We start from the raw sequence: 16252 nt of genomic DNA, 5'->3' as shown, positions 1-16252 counted from the left end.
CTTTCTGTACAGCATCTCTAATCTTCATGTGGACCCAGATCTGCTGACTCCAATGAACAACAGCTTTGCGTTGGGGTCAGCCGCTGGTGCCATGGCCTCACGGGAAAGGGAGAGCTGATAGAGATGTGTGTCTCCCCTGAAAGACCTTCCTTCGTTCTCAGATCTGAGCTGACAGAAGCCACTCTTCTCTGCAGGAGGGTCTGTCCAAGCTGGCCCAGTGTCCTCCGGACTGGCACTCAGGAAGCTCGGGGACAGAGTGCAGCTCCTAAACCTGCTGGTGACACGACTCAGACAGAAGGTGAGGCGCTCGAGTTTGTGGGGTCTTCCTCCCAGGGAGCCGTTGCTGGGGGGTGGGAGCGGGGCGTGGGCTCTGAGCGACTGCCCGGTGCAATCCCAGGTGACCTCGGGCATCCACTGACCTCTCTGTGCCTGTTTTCTTCTGAGGAAGGGGCCGTGGGGAGGTCTTGGGAACCGGTTCATCTCAGTTGTGCTCGTGGAAGGCTTGCCAGGAGAATCTGGGAAGCACGGTCCAGGCAGTGGAGGCAGTGCTGGCGGCCAGACCACCAGGCCCTGGCTGTGCCCACTCAGAGGGGTCCTGGTCAACGGGGCGTGTGTGTGGGCTGCCTGATGCCACCTGCCCACTCAGAGGAGTCCTGGTCAACAGGGCACGTGTGCTCCATGTCAGTGACGAGCTGCACTTCATCTGAGACACTGGAGCCTTGGCAAACGCTGTTCTTTTCAACCTCCTGGGCCCTTGCCTTTTGGGGGTCGGGTCATACTCCTGCTGGGGCCAGTATCTGCATGCATCCAGCAGCGAGCGCACCTGTTTCCCGTGGGGCTGGGGTCACTGCCTTGGTTTGATTGCTACAGAGTCCTAACATTGTTTTGATTTTTACTTTAAAAAATTGTGTGGCCAGGCATGGGGGCTCATGCCTGTAATCCCTGCACTTGGGGAGGCGGAGTTGGGCAGATCACCTGAGGTCAGGAGTTCGAGACCAGCCTGGCCAACATGGTGAAACCCTGTCTCTATAAAATACAAAAAATTAGCCAGGCATGGTGGCAGCTACTTGGGAGGCTGAGGTGGGAGAATTGCTTGAACCCAGGAGGCGCAGGTTGTGGTGAGCCGAGATCGCACCATTGTACTCTAGCTTGGGCAACAAGAGTGAAACTCCATCTCAAAAAAAAATTTTCTTTTAATTGTAAAATGCATTAATATATAACAAAGTTTACCATTTTGACCATTTTAAAGTGTACCTATCAGTGGCAGTACATTCACGATGTTGTAGAAACATTCTCACTATTACCAGAGCTTTTCTCCCCACCCCAGATAGCAGCTCGGTACCAAAACCACACAGCAGTATCACCCGTTCCCTGCTTCCCAGCCTCTAGTAACCATTCCCCTCCCCGTCCCGATCAGTTTGTCTACTGAAGGGACCTCATACTAACACAGTCATACGGCAGTTGTCCTTTTGTCCTTTTGTCCTTTGTGCCAGGCTCTTTCACTGAGAATGTTCTCAGGGTCAGCTCTGCGTATGTCAGGGCGCCGTTCTTCCCGTGGCTGGCGTATCCTGTCGTATGGATGGATCACACTTCGTGTATCACTCATGCACTCAACATCTGGGTTGCTTCCGCTGTTTGGATTGTGCATGACGCTGCTGTGAACGCTCCTGTGTGGACTTATGCAAAGTTCAGTTGTCCTGGGTGTACACCTGGGAGTGGAATTGCTCTGTCAGACGGTCACCCTGTGTTTACCCCTCGAGGAGCCGCCCGCTGTTTTCCTCGACGGTCACCCTGTGTTTACCCCTCGAGGAGCCGCCGCACTGTTTTCCCCGACGGTCACCCTGTGTTTACCCCTCAAGGAGCCGCCCGCTGTTTTCCCCGACGGTCACCCTGTGTTTACCCCTCGAGGAGCCGCCCGCTGTTTTCCCCGACGGTCACCCTGTGTTTACCCCTCGAGGAGCCGCCCGCTGTTTTCCCCGACGGTCACCCTGTGTTTACCCCTCGAGGAGCCGCCCGCTGTTTTCCCCGACGGTCACCCTGTGTTTACCCCTCGAGGAGCCGCCCGCTGTTTTCCCCGACGGTCACCCTGTGTTTACCCCTCGAGGAGCCGCCGCGCTGTTTTTCCCAGCAGCCGCACCATTTTACCTCCACCAGCACTGTGTGAGAGTTCCATTTCCCCATCCCCACCAACGCTAGCTGTTTTCTGGCTGTGATGCTAGTCATCCTGGTGGGAGTGAAGTGGGGCCTCACTGTGGTTTTGATTTGCGTTTTCCTGATGACTCCTGATGTCAGGCAGCATTTCGCGTGTGTCTTGGTCGGCATTTGTCTTCTTTGGAGAAATGTCCGTGTAGATCCCTTGCCCAGTTTTAATTGGGTTATCTTTTTATTTGAGCTGTAAGAATTATTTTTATATTCCAGATACAAGTCCCTTATTAGATTTATGATTTGCTACATTTTTTTCCCATTCTGTGGTTTGTGTTTTCACTTTCTTTTTTTTTTTGAGACAGAGTCTCACTCTGTCACCCAGGCTGGAGTACAGCAACGTGATCTCGGCTGACTGCAACCTCCGCCTCCCGGGTTCAAGCAATTATCCTGCCTCAGCCTTCCAAGTAGCTGGGATTACAGGCGTGAGCCACCATGGCCGGCCAATTTTTGTATTTTTAGTAGAAAGGGGGTTTCACCAGGCTGGTCTCAAACTCCTGACCTCGGGTGATCTTCCCTCCTCCGCCTCCCAGAGTGCTGGCATTGCAGGTATAAGCCACTGCACCTGGCCTGTCTTTTCACTTTCTTGATGGTGTCCTTTGAAGGACACCAAATGTCTCCAGTTTTGATCCAGTCCCGTTGTTCATGTCTCCTGTTGCTTGTGCTTCTGAGTCGTGCTGTCCTCATCCTGTTGCCTTTATTCCTTGTGAGGCAAAGTAAGGAGGGAATTTCCACATGTCCTGTCACATTGTAAATACGTAAATCACACCTTCCCTGCAGCCTCTGCTTCTTCCCTAGTGCAGAACATCTCCTCTAGAAACAAAGTATTCCAGGGCCGGGCGCGGTGGCTCAAGCCTGTAATCCCAGCACTTTGGGAGGCCGAGACGGGCAGATCACGAGGTCAGGAGATCGAGACCATCCTGGCTAACACGGTGAAACCCCGTCTCTACTAAAAAATACAAAAAAACTAGCTGGGCGAGGTGGCGGGCGCCTGTAGTCCCAGCTACTCGGGAGGCTGAGGCAGGAGAATGGCGTAAACCTGGGAGACGGAGCTTGCAGTGAGCTGAGATCCGGCCATTGCACTCCAGCCCGGGCGGGCGACAGAGCAAGACTCAGTCTCAAAAAAAAAAAAAGAAAAAGAAACAAAGTATTCCAGATTTCCCGTCTGCCGAGGGAGCAGGCAGTGCTTCAGAAATTGGATGCCTTTTTTTTTAATCTTCCTAAAATGTTTGATGGATTGATTGACAAATATGGCTGGGCGAGGTGGCTCACGCCTGTAATCCCAGCACCTTGGGAGGCCAAGGTGTGCAGATCACCAGGTCAGGAGATTGAGACCGTCTTGTCCAAAATGGTGAAACCCCATGTCTACTAAAATACAAAAAATTAGCCAGGCGTGGTGGTGCGTGCCTGTAATCCCAGCTACTCGGGAGGCTGAGGCAGGGCAATCAATCGCTTGAACCCGGGAGGCGGAGGTTGCGGTGAGCTGAGATTGCGCCACTGCACTCCAGCCTGGGCGACAAAGCAAGACTCCATCTCAAAAAAAAAAAAAAAAAAGAGGCCGGGCGCGGTGCTCAAGCCTGTAATCCCAGCACTTTGGGAGGCTGAGACGGGCAGATCATGAGGTCAGGAGATCGAGACCATCCTGGCTGACACGGTGAAACCCCGTCTCTACTAAAAAATACAAAAAACTAGCCGGGCGAGGTGGCGGGCGCCTGTGGTCCCAGCTACTCGGGAGGCTGAGGCAGGAGAATGGCGTGAACCCGGGAGGCGGAGCTTGCAGTGAGCTGAGATCTGGCCACTGCACTCCAGCCTGGGCGACAGAGCAAGACTCTGTCTCAAAAAAAAAAAAAGAAAATGACAAATATAAATTGTATATCTCTGTGGTGTGTGACATGATGTTCTGAAACATGTCCACACTGTGGAATGGCTGAATGAGGCTAATTAACATGTGCATCACCCTCAGACCTCTCATTTGCTGCTGATGCCTAACGTCTCACCTTGATGGGACGTGCATCTTTGTTGTTGCAGTGAAGAGGAACTTGGCTACTTTTCCATTTCTGTTGAAGATCCGTGTACCCGTGAGGGGCTCCAGTCGGGGGGTGGGTTGAAGATCCGTGTACACGTGAGGGGCTCCAGTCGAGGAAGATCCGTGTACACGTGAGGGGCTCCAGTCAGGGGGGTTGAAGATCCGTGTACCTGTGAGGGGCTTTAGTAGGGGGGTTGAAGATCCGTGTACACGTGAGGGGCTCCAGTCGGAGGGGGGGTTGAAGATCCGTGTACCTGTGAGGGGCTTCAGTAGGGGGGTTGAAGATCCGTGTACACATGAGGGGCTCCAGTCGAGGAAGATCCGTGTACACGTGAGGGGCTCCAGTCAGGGGGGTTGAAGATTCGTGTACACGTGAGGGGCTCCAGTTGAGGAAGATCCGTGTACACGTGAGGGGCTCCAGTTGGGGGAGTTGAAGATCCGTGTACCTGTGAGGGGCTTCAGTGGGGGGGGGGTTGAAGATCCGTGTACCCGTGAGGGGCTCCAGTCGGGGGGGGTTGAAGATCCGTGTACTCATGAGGGGCTTCAGTGGGGGGGGGTTGAAGATCCGTGTACATGTGAGGGGCTTCAGTGGGGGGGGGGTTGAAGATCCGTGTACCCGTGAGGGGCTCCAGTCGGGGGGGGTTGAAGATCCGTGTACTCGTGAGGGGCTTCAGTGGGGGGGGGGTTGAAGATCCGTGTACATGTGAGGGGCTTCAGTAGGGGGGTTGAAGATCCGTGTACACATGAGGGGCTCCAGTCGAGGAAGATCCGTGTACACGTGAGGGGCTCCAGTCATGGGGGTTGAAGATTCGTGTACACGTGAGGGGCTCCAGTTGAGGAAGATCCGTGTACACGTGAGGGGCTTCAGTAGGGGGGTTGAAGATCCGTGTACCCATGAGGGGCTTCAGTAGGGGGGTTGAAGATCCGTGTACACGTGAGGGACTCCAGTCGGCGGGGGGTTGAAGATCCGTGTACACGTGAGGGGCTCCAGTCGAGGGGGGTTGAAGATCCGTGTACACTTGCGGGGCTTCAGTCGAGGAAGATCCGTATACACGTGAGGGGCTCCAGTTGGGGGGCGTTGAAGATCCGTGTACACATGAGGGGCTCCAGTCGAGGAAGATCCGTGTACACGTGAGGGGCCCCAGTCGAGGCGGTTGAAGATCCGTGTACCCGTGAGGGACTCCAGTCGAGGCAGTTGAAGATCCACGTACCCATGATGGGGCTCCAGATTCCCGACACTTTGCAGTTGCTGTTTCCCCCATTTCCCACACAAATCCTACAGACAAGAAATAAACATTTAAAAAGCTTTTAGGCTGGGCACGGTGGTACACACCTGTAGTCGCAACACTTTGGGAGGCTGAGACGGGAACATCACTTGAGCCCAGGAGTTTGAGAACAGCCTGGGTAACATAGGGAGACCTTGTCCCTAAAAACTAAACAAGACTGGGCACGGTGGCTCATGCCTGTAATCCCCACACTTTGGGAGGGTGAGGTGGGAGGATTATTTGAGCTCGGTAGTTTGAAACCAGCCTGGGCAACACAGCAAGACCCCATCTGTACTAAAAACTGAAATAATTAGCCAAGAATGGTGGTGCGTCTGTAATTGCAGCTACTCAGGAGGCTGAGGATTGCTTGAGCCCAGATGGTCGAGGCTGTAGTGAGCCACGATCGCGCCACTGTGCCCCAGCCTGGGCAACAGAGCAAGACCCGGTCTCTAAAAATAAAAACAGGCTGGATGTGGTGACTCACAGGTGTAATCCCAACACTCTGGGAGGCTGAGGCAGAAGATCGCTTGAGTCCAGGAGTTTGAGACCAGCCGAGGCAACAAAGTAAGATGCCATCTGAATAAAATAAGTAAATAAATACAAATAAATACAAGCTTTTAATTTTACCTTGGTTAATCATAGATGATTTGATCATCCTGGGGAAAATGTTCACCTTGAAGTAATATTGTTTGGTTGGGTTTTTACTTAGCAGTGTCTGTAAATTAAATAATAACCTTTATTTGTGTGTAGGTAGCAAATTCAAAAATGAAATATTCATAAGGAATTCACCGTAGGAGTCCCTGGCATAGGGAAAGTGATATTTTATGTTACTGGGAATGAGGCGGGAAGGCTCTGGTGCGGGAGGCATTCCTCTTTCTCACCTGCGCTGCTCTTCTTCCTTCCTGTCGCCGGGAGTGGTGCGGTCAGTGAGAGGCAGCCAGAGCTGGAGGCCAGCCCAGAGCCCCCAGGGTGGGTCTCATGGCCAGCCTGTTGCCTCCCAGAGGTACTCTGTGACCTGTGACTTCCCTCTCCCAGCCCCCCATTCACTCGGGCCTCCTGTTGGCCTCCACCTGCCTTTCTTTTTTTTTTTTTTGAGATGGAGTCTCGCTCTGTCGTCCAGGCTGGAGTGCAGTGGCACGATCTTGGCTCACTGCAAGCTCCGCCTCCCGGGTTCACGGCATTCTCCTGCCTCAACCTCCCGAGTAGCTGGGACTACAGGCGCTGCCACCGCGCCCGGCTAGTTTTTTGTATTTTTTAGTAGAGATGGGGTTTCACTGTGTTAGCCAGGATGGTCTCAATCTTCTGACCTCGTGATCTGCCCGCCGTGGCCTCCCAAAGTGCTGGGATTACAGGGTTGAGCCTCCGCACCCGGCCTATCCACCTACCTTTCAATAGCCTCAGCCCTCTGACCTCCTGGCCTGCCTCCCTCTGGCCTCCCCATTTCTGCCCCCTTTGATTAGCAGAAGAGAAAAATCTATACCTCCTACTGGTTACTTGCAATTCTGGAGGCTTTTGTTTCTCCCTGGAAGGAGGGCTCAGGAAGGGGTTTCGAGGCGCTCTGCCTCTGTCCATGCACGGATTCTCCCCACCAGCCTGGGAGTCCAGAGCAGGGTACCGGGAGCCACCGGGGCGGCCAGCTGGGTGGGGCAGGAGGAGCAGCGGCTGCGGTGGGGGGCGGAGGGCGGAGGGCAGTTGCATCCAGCTGGGGAGGAGGCCCTGGTCTCCGGCTCCCCTGCTCTTTCCCCGAACTCACAGCGCTTCCCGGCAGTGCCCCAGGGGCCTGCTCCAGCCCAGCCGCTGCCTTGACTCCTTACACTGCCTTCGAAATGGCTCCTAGGTGCTGCGGGAACCCCTGGAGCCGGCCGCTTTCCAGCGTGAGCTTCCCCGTGAGGTGGACCAGGTACACCTGGAGGTTTTGGAGCTGCGGAAACAGGTGACTGAGCTGGGGAAGCATCTCAGGATAGCCCACCACGAGGGAGCAGAGCCTTCAGTCCAGAAGCAGCCCCCAGCCTCGGACGCCGTGACCCTAGGGAGAGAGGTGGGTGCCCGCCAGCTCCTCCTGCCACCTGCCTGTCGAGGCTCCTGCCACAGAAACTGCCCTTGCCTGCGCTCTGCCAGCGTTGCTGCCTGTATGCCCTGGGAGCTCAGGTGGGACGAGAGCTGCAGTGAAGGCTGTGCCTGGAAGTGGGCCCTGCTCCACCCTTCTCCCCCTTCTTCCTCCACCTTCTTCCTCCGCCTTCTTCCTCCGCCTTCTTCCTCCCCCTTCTTCCTCCCCCTTCTTCCTCCCCTTCTTCCTCCCCCTTCTTCCTCCGCTTGCCTCCTCTTTTCCTGGTCCTTCACCTTGACGCCCTGTTGGTGGGGGCAGGCCCGGGCCCATCCCAGTCCTCCCTTCAGCTAACAGCATCTTGTGTTGGAAACTCACACACTGAAGGTGGCTCATGTTTACTTTAATGCAGGGCCTTGATGGCCTGCTGAGGGGGCGTCTGCGTGCACAGTCCTGCCTGCCCCACGCCTAGCGGTGGGCCCTCCCTGCGTGGGGAGGGGGCCACATGGCCCTCACTGCTGCGTTCAGAGCCACGCAGCTGCTCCATGCCACGGCTCTCCTATCCTGGTCCTGGTCAGGGCCTTGGCCCCGAGGGAGTGACCCCCAACTCCATGGCTGGGTTTGAGCCACAGCTCTGAGCTGTGGAGATGACCCCAGGTCCTGATTCTGCAGCTTGGCAGAGCCGACCAGCAGGGCTCCCTTCTTCCTACCTAAGGCCAGAGGGAAAGGCTGTGAAGGACAGACTGCCAGCCTCCCTGACTTCGTACCCCAGACTGTTGGTAATTGGGATAACTGTAGCAACCTATGACCTGTGTGACCTATGAATCCACAGAAGGTTTCAGGGACGGTAGATGCTGTCTAGAAGACACAAAGTGGAAGACAGCGTGGACCCCAGGGCACCATGCTTGGGGAGCAGGACCCCAGGGACTCGGACTGGAATAGAGTGGACTGAGGAAGATGGGGCCGTGGCTGTCTCAGGCTCCAGGACAGTGAGGAGCAGGCCAGAGCTGCCTTGGCATGGGATGGGCAAGACCATGAGGATGCCTTAGGGGGATGACAGAGCAGGTATGGGAAGGCGGAGGGAGCCTGAGGCCCCAGCAGGTGCCCAGCCAGTGTGCACAGGAAGGGCTGAGCTGGTTGGTAAGATACTGAGCTGCACCTGCCCTTGTACCTTTGGTACGGAGGTGCTGTCCTCAGGGGTCCCCAGCACCCTAGCCCCCCTGGGCTCCCAGTCCAGCCACTCCAGGGTGGCTCCTGCCCGGTGGGGGCTGTGGCCCCTGGACCAGCTAGCAGCACCGCGGGGGTAAGCATGTCTGCACCCCCACACGTGTCCCACCCACCTGAACGCTGTGTGTTCCCGGACACGGGTGGGCGCATCCTTGGGCAGCAAGGGGCCCCAGGAGCTCTCACTGGCATCCCTTGCATAGTTCGCTATCTTCCCACTTGTTTAGAATGAAGGGGCAAGAATTTATACAAATAAACAGAATTTTTTCTTTTTCTTTTTTTTGAGACAGTCTCACACTGTTGCCCAGTCTGCAGTGCACTGGTGCTATCTTGGCTCACTGTAACCTCCTCCTCCTGGGTTCAAGCAATTCTCCTGCCTCAGCCCCCCAAGTAGCTGGGATTACAGGTGTACCACGCCCAGCCAATTTTTGTATTTTCAGTAGAGACAGGGTTTCACCATGTTGGCCAGGCTGGTCTCAAACTCCTGGTTTCAAGTGATCTGCCTGCCTCAGCCTCCCAAAGTGGTGGGATTACCGTGCCTGGCCCAAATAAGCAGAATTTTAAATTGAGGAATTAAATCCCGTGGCAGACAGAGTGGGAGCTGAAGCCACCTGCAGCCCAATCCCAGTTATTGGAGCTAAGGCACAGGCGGGGCAAACACTGCGGGCTCCGTGTCTATGTGCATGGAGGGGACAGTCAGGCTCCAGGCTCCTCCTGGGTCTGAGCATCCTGTGGCCGGGCTCTCCACCCAGGCGAGGCCCACCGCGGCTCTGTCCTCTGCCAAGCAACGTGGCTGAGCTCCTGGAGACGACGGCCGGCCCAGGTCGTTGCTGCTTGCAGCCGCGGGAAAGGAGCCCAGACGGAGAAGGGGGCGGGGCCCTCAGGTAGAGGATCAATGTGTCCGTTATGTTGGGTATAGAGAAGTGGGTAGAGCTGCGTGTGCATCTGATCCCAGCTCTGTCCTGAGAGGGCCCACAGCCTGGGCTCGGCCGCAGCAGATGCCAGTTCCACAGTTCCAGGCACTGGTTCCATGGTTGCTGCTGTGCTCACAGGAGCCGGGGCTCCAGCATGGAGGCAGGTTCGGAGGGCACGGGAACCAGCAGAAAGGGGCCCCCACTGACGAGATCTAGGCCAATAGGCAGTGATGGTGAAGACCATAATCCATTGACTCAACCAGGAAATAATGGGTCCAGGCTGATAGCAATGGACAGATCAGTCAGGGGAACGGGGCGCTCCTCCACACGAGAGTGCCAGCCAAGGAACGCGACAGGAATGGCACGCTGGGCGATCACAGATGGGTACTGAGCCAGAGGGATTCCCATCAGACGGACGCGAAGCAGCATCTCCCACGTGACTTATTTTCAGGGGTAATGCTGGCTTTCCAGTGGAGCAGCCTGTTGGACCCCAGCTGAGCCGAGTGATCAGAGCTCCCATCGCCCGTGCTGGGTGCACCTGCCTCCGGGCGGGCCACACTGAGACGGCACAGACTCACTCTCAGGGTCCCTGCCAAAGATGCAGAACCTGAGCTTAAGCATGAAGAAACCTCGGGCAGCCCAAACAGAGGGACTTCTGCACGCTTGGTGGGCGCCCAAACATGGAAGCTGGGGAGCCACTCCAGTTAGGAGACCTGGGAGACCCCACGTAGAAACGCCAGGTGGGACCCTGGACCCTGCGCGGGAGAGACAGTGTAGAAACGCCACGTGGGACCGTCGTCCCCGCACACGAGAGACAGTGTAGAAATGCCACGTGGGACCGTCGTCCCCACACAGGAGACACAGTGTAGAAACGCCACGTGGGACCGTCGTCCCTGCACAGGAGACACGGCGTCAGGGCGTCATCCGTAGAAACGCCACGTGGGACCGCCGTCCCCGCAGAGGAGAGACAGTGTAGAAATGCCACGTGGGACCCCGGACCCAGCGCAGGAGACACGGCGTCAGGGCGTCATCCGGATGGCTGGTGACATTTGCACACGGGCGATGGACCCGGTCACACATTGTGTGCATCCACCCGAGTACTGAGGTGTGGCGAGCACGGCGTCCCCAGCCTACCTCCTGCAGTGCAGGAAGCCTGTGCGGGGCCGGTGAGGAAGCGCTCAGGGGCCCAGGGAGTGTCCTCCAGCACCCCTGACAGAAGCCGGTCCCTTCCCCGGCCCCAGCCAAGGAGCCAGGCCTGCAAAGCCGAGGCCAGGTGTGTGCAGAGCACGTGTTCCCGCTTCTCCCGTGGCGGAGGGAGAGCCTGTGGACAACAGTGGGGCGCTCTGCTCCCAGGCAGGCCCCGCTGGGCTGAGCCGCACAGCCTGGCTTTGCCCTTCCCTGACTGCACCACCCACATCAACTGCCTCCAGTCCTTAAAACACAAAACTTCCCCCCAGGCACTGGCCGCCAGGGCGGAGTTGGAGGATGTGTTATGTCCCTGGGTCCACTGGGGGGCAGTGTTGGCCATGGCATTGGCGCCGGCTCTGCCGAGAGGCGTTGGACTGACTGTGTGGGGTGGTGAGCACCGGCCCAGCCTGATGGAACCCACTGTACCAGCTCCAGGCCTCAGCCTCTGAGGAGGACTTCTCTGTCACTCACTCACACATGTCCTCAAGACGTGAAGACATTTCAGCAGACCAAAGTTTCCTTCTAGTTTCCTTCTAATTTCCTCCTAATTGTCCAGACACATGGAGACATCTCCCCCTCACCAGGGGGTGCTGGGGCAGTCCCAGGCGTGGGGGCAGGTGGGTGGGCAGCCCCTGGAGCACACAGTGTGAAGACATTCCTAAATATGTCTCAGGCTGTAGAAATCTTATTTTGTGGAAAGATTTTAGAGAATCATCAAAATAAACTTTTACCAAATAACATTTTACCAGAAACTGGATCCAAGAGAGGTAGAATCTTTCATTCCCTGCCCCCCAGGTTACTGTGTCAGAATCACCTGACTAGGACGTGGGCCCTGCAATCCGTGTCCTCCTTCCTGTGCCTGTGGGGTCAACAGCAAGAAGGCCCCTCAGTGCCCCTCAAGCCTGGCACCAGCCGCAAGGGCCTGGGGCAACATCGGGGCATCTTTGCGGGTAGAGGGGACTGCTTTTGAAGAGGGAATTGTCTCTTAAGTCTCTAAGTGTTTTGAGGTTTGCAAAATCTGTTTTCAGGATTGTTCTTTCCTCAGTTAAAGTAACAAAATAACCCAGTGTGTTCCTGTAGAGGACCCAGGGCTTTCGACCTGGACTTGGAGTCTCCCCTGCCTGGCTGCTGTCCCCCAGCGCTGCGCCATCTGCAACCTGTTTCACCAGCACAAGACCTCCCTTCCTCCAGACCTGCCTTGGCCTCTCCTAGGCCCAAGAGCCCATTCCTGCCCATCCTCCCGGGGCCGCGAGTGAGCCTCTGCGCCACACTTGCCAAGGGTGCTCACGGAGCAGGCACAAGGCCCGCTCACTGGAGGAAGCGAGTCTGGACTCGGGCTCAGGCCTGTGGCGAGCCTCTGTGGGGGCTGCCCTGCACCTGGCCTCGGCTGGGGCCTGCGGCGCCAAAGAACTTTCTCTGTCCAAGAGGAAGGCAGACATCGCTCCCCTTTGCTGTGTCATCCCCGCGGCCCCCGAGCATCCCACATGAACCTGCGGCACATGCCCAGAGGCACTGCATACAGTGGATGCGCCCCAGGCCATCCGAAGAACAGCAGCACCCGGAAGGCAGCAGCACCTGGAGAGGCATACCAGGAAGCTGGTGGGGACAGGGTGTGCTGGCCTGTTCCAGGGACTCAGAGCTCGTGTGGCCAGGACAAGGTGCAGCTTGGCTCCTCACAGGGGCCAGGAGCAGCACGGGAGAAGTAGGTCGTTGGCTTCCGTCTCACCAGGGCCTGGACACCACTGGTTTTTCCTGTGCCCCCATTTTTGGTCCAGGCATCCCTTTGTGTTGGGATTGCACTCTGTAGCACTGGCATGGTGTAGGCCGCAAGTCCGGGCTAGGCTGAGCAAGGACAACACAGTGATTCCCAGGGGTTCAAATCTAGGGTTGGCCCAGGCCTGGGGTGCTGAGGGGGAGCCCAGCCAGCTCCACTGCCCCCGTGTCAGCCTCTTCCTCTCCACGGCCTTTGTGCTCCCCCTGCGCCTGCTTCAGGAGGGAAGCCACAGCCAGCCTGCAGGGTGGTTGTGGGGTGTCCATCCGGCAGGTAGAGAAAGGAGGGACCCCGAGGCGTGGAGGAGGGCCAAGCCACGCCAGCGGGAGGTGTCCTCCTGGGTCCTGGGCACTGCTAGAGGCCACAGCCTTCTCTCTGCTCTCCCTGGGGAGCTGCTGTGCTGGTTGGATGTCCTGAGATTCTCACTGTGTTCACTTGAAAGACACAAAGGTATATGTGACCAGAAGGCAGGGATGGCAGGGAGGAGGCAGAGGGCTGTGAGGGCCCGGGGGCCACCCTGGCCTGGGAGATCTGTGGGCCTTTATTCTGTTTGTGGAAGAGAAGGAACCCACTGAAGCATTGGGAGCAGCGACCCTTTTTGTCTTTCTTTTGGAAGGACGTCACCCAGTGGTGGCACCCAGCAGTGCCCACCCTGGGAGAGCAGGTGAAGAGGCTCCGTGGGCAGGCACCCCGGCATCCTCCCATGAGGGCAGCCTCGCAGGGGTGTCTACCTGTGAGTTCTGTTACAGGGCCTCGCCAAGGGAGAGCCTGTGGAGGCCGAGGACCAGGGGGAGCTTTTCCTGCACCTCCGGCCGGTGGCACGTGCCCCCCAGACCTTATCTATGCACCAACTCCAGAGGAAGCTGAAGGAGGCAGCCAGAAAAATCCTCAGCCTCTGCCTGGAGAAGGAGCAGCTCATCGAGATGGGGAACAGGCTCCGTGCGGAGCTGGGCAGGCCAGAAGGTGAGTCTGGGAAGTGGAGGCCGTGGCCTGGGTGCAGGCCAGGTTCTGGGTGTGTGCCTGGGGTCAGTGGGAGGGCTCTGGCCGCAGCCTTCTCAGGAAGGCCCGAAGGCATGCAGAAGCCCCTCTTGTGAGTGGGGCCTGGTTGGAGGCCACTGCACAGAGCAGGACCTCATCTCAGCTGCGGACGCTCTGGGAACCCACTTTGCGGGCACCATTGTGAGAACAACGCCACAGTTTAGCAAAGCAGCTGGCATTTCTGTGCGGCTCTGTGGCAAGCAGCAAAGATGGCCACAGACTTCTCCAGATAAAGGCAGCAGTCTCCTGACTGAGGTGGAGGCTGGGCCTGTTGGACACAGACACACCTGGGCTGACTTCCTAAGAAAGGCAAGGGACACTGGCTTTATGACTGAGTGTTTCAGTGAGTCATTCATCTGCTCCTCCATGCATCCACCCACCTACCTATCCATCCATCCAACCACCCATCCTTCTACCCATCCATTCACCCATTCACCCATCCATCCATCCATCCATCTACCCACCCACCCATCCATTCATCCACCCACTCATCCATCCACCATCGACCCACCCATCCATCTACCCACCTGTATATTCATCCATCCATCCATCCATCCATCCATCCATCCATCCATCCATCCAACCACTTATCCCACCCACCGATCCATCTACCCATCCATCCATCTACCCACCCACCCATCCATCCATCTACCCACCCATCCATCCGTCTACCATCCATCCACCCACCCATCCATCCATCCATCTACCCACCCATCCATCCGTCTACCATCCATCCACCCACCCATCCATCCATCCATCTACCTACCCATCTACCCACCCACCCATCCATCCATCTACCATCCACCCACCCATCCGTCCACCCACCTATCTATTCATCCATCTACCCATCCATCCATCCAACCACTTATCCCACCGACCAATTCATCTACCCATCCATCCATCTACCCACCCACCCATCCATCTATCTACCCACCCATCCATCCATCTACCATCCATCCACCCACCCATCCATCCATCCATCTACCCATCTACCCACCCACCCATCCATCCATCTACCATCCGTCCACCCACCTATCTGTTCATCCATCCACCCATCCATCCATCTACCCACCCATCCATCCGTCTACCATCCATTCACCCACCCATCCATCCATCCATCTACCTACCCATCTACCCACCCACCCATCCATCCATCTATCATCCACCCACCCATCCGTCCACCCACCTATCTATTCATCCATCCATCCATCCATCCACCCATCCACCCACCCATCTACCTACCCATCTACCCACCCACCCATCCATCCATCTACCTATCTATTCATCCATCCATCCATCCATCCATCCATCCATCCATCCATCTACCCACCCATCCATCCATCCATCTACCCATCTACCCACCCACCCATCCATCCATCTACCATCCGTCCACCCACCTATCTGTTCATCCATCCACCCATCCATCCATCTACCCACCCATCCATCCGTCTACCATCCATTCACCCACCCATCCATCCATCCATCTACCTACCCATCTACCCACCCACCCATCCATCCATCTACCATCCACCCACCCATCCGTCCACCCACCTATCTATTCATCCATCCATCCATCCATCCATCCATCCACCCACCCATCCATCCATCCATCTACCTACCCATCTACCCACCCACCCATCCATCCATCTACCTATCTATTCATCCATCCATCCATCCATCCATCCATCCATCCATCCATCCAACCATCCAACCACTTATCCCACCCAGCCATCCATCTACCCACCCACCCATCCATCCATCTACCATCCATCAACCCACCCATTCATCCATTCACCCACCCACCCATCCATGTATCAATCCACCCATCTATCTGCCCACCCACCCAACCATCCATCCATTTACCCATCCACCCACCCATTCATCTATTCACCCACTCACCCATCCATCCATCCATCTACCCACCCACCCATCCATCCATCCATCTACCATCCATCCACCCATCCATCCACCCACGTATCCATCCATCCATCCACCCATCCATGTGTCCATCCACTCATCCATCCACCCACCCACCCAACCATGCATCCATCTACCCATCCACCCACCCACTCATCCATCCACCCACCCACCCAACCATGCATCCATCTACCCATCCACCCACCCATTTATCCATCCACCCACCCACCCATCCATCTATCCATCCACCCACCCACCCATCCATCCATTCGTACACCCACCCACCCATCCATCTATTAACATATCCATCCATCCATCCACCCACCCACCCATCCATGTGTCCATCCACTCATCCATCCACCCACCCACCCAACCATGCATCCATCTACCCATCCACCCACCCATTCATCCATTTACCCACCCACCCAACCATGCATCCATCTACCCATCCACCCACCCATTCATCCATTCACCCACCCACCCATCCATCCATCCATCCACCTACCCACACAGTCACCCATCCATCCATCCATCCACCTACCCACACACTCACCTATCTATCCATCCATCCATCCATCCATCCATCCATCCATCCATCCATCCATGCATCCATCCATCCATCTATCCATCCAACCACTTATCCCACTTTTCTATCCATCCATT

The 16252-nt window shown here is 56.6% G+C and overlaps 1 protein-coding gene across 50 annotated transcripts in view; it reads left to right on the top strand.

Moving 5' to 3' along the window:
* Positions 1-16252, top strand: part of CCDC57 (coiled-coil domain containing 57) — a 119071-nt gene that overhangs the window by 61206 nt on the left and 41613 nt on the right. For 41 of the 50 annotated variants that reach the window (XR_012426366.1, XR_012426362.1, XR_010582078.2 and 38 more), the window contains 3 exons: positions 195-298; positions 7331-7531; positions 13384-13597. Coding sequence is in view for 33 of the 50 variants with exons in the window: in XM_074020995.1 (XP_073877096.1) it covers positions 195-298; positions 7331-7531; positions 13384-13597 (519 nt within the window). In the remaining 17 variants the exon portion in view is untranslated. Of the gene's footprint in view, positions 1-161; positions 299-1493; positions 2438-7330; positions 7532-8209; positions 13598-16252 lie in introns of those variants that run through there. The other 9 variants (XR_012426372.1, XR_012426373.1, XR_012426376.1 and 6 more) reach the window with 7 other exon arrangements.

This window comes from Macaca fascicularis, chromosome 16 (genome assembly GCF_037993035.2).
Source record: "Macaca fascicularis isolate 582-1 chromosome 16, T2T-MFA8v1.1".
NCBI lineage: Eukaryota > Metazoa > Chordata > Mammalia > Primates > Cercopithecidae > Macaca > Macaca fascicularis.
Note: the sequence above shows the minus strand (reverse complement) of the source record. Positions and strands in the feature narration are given on the sequence as shown.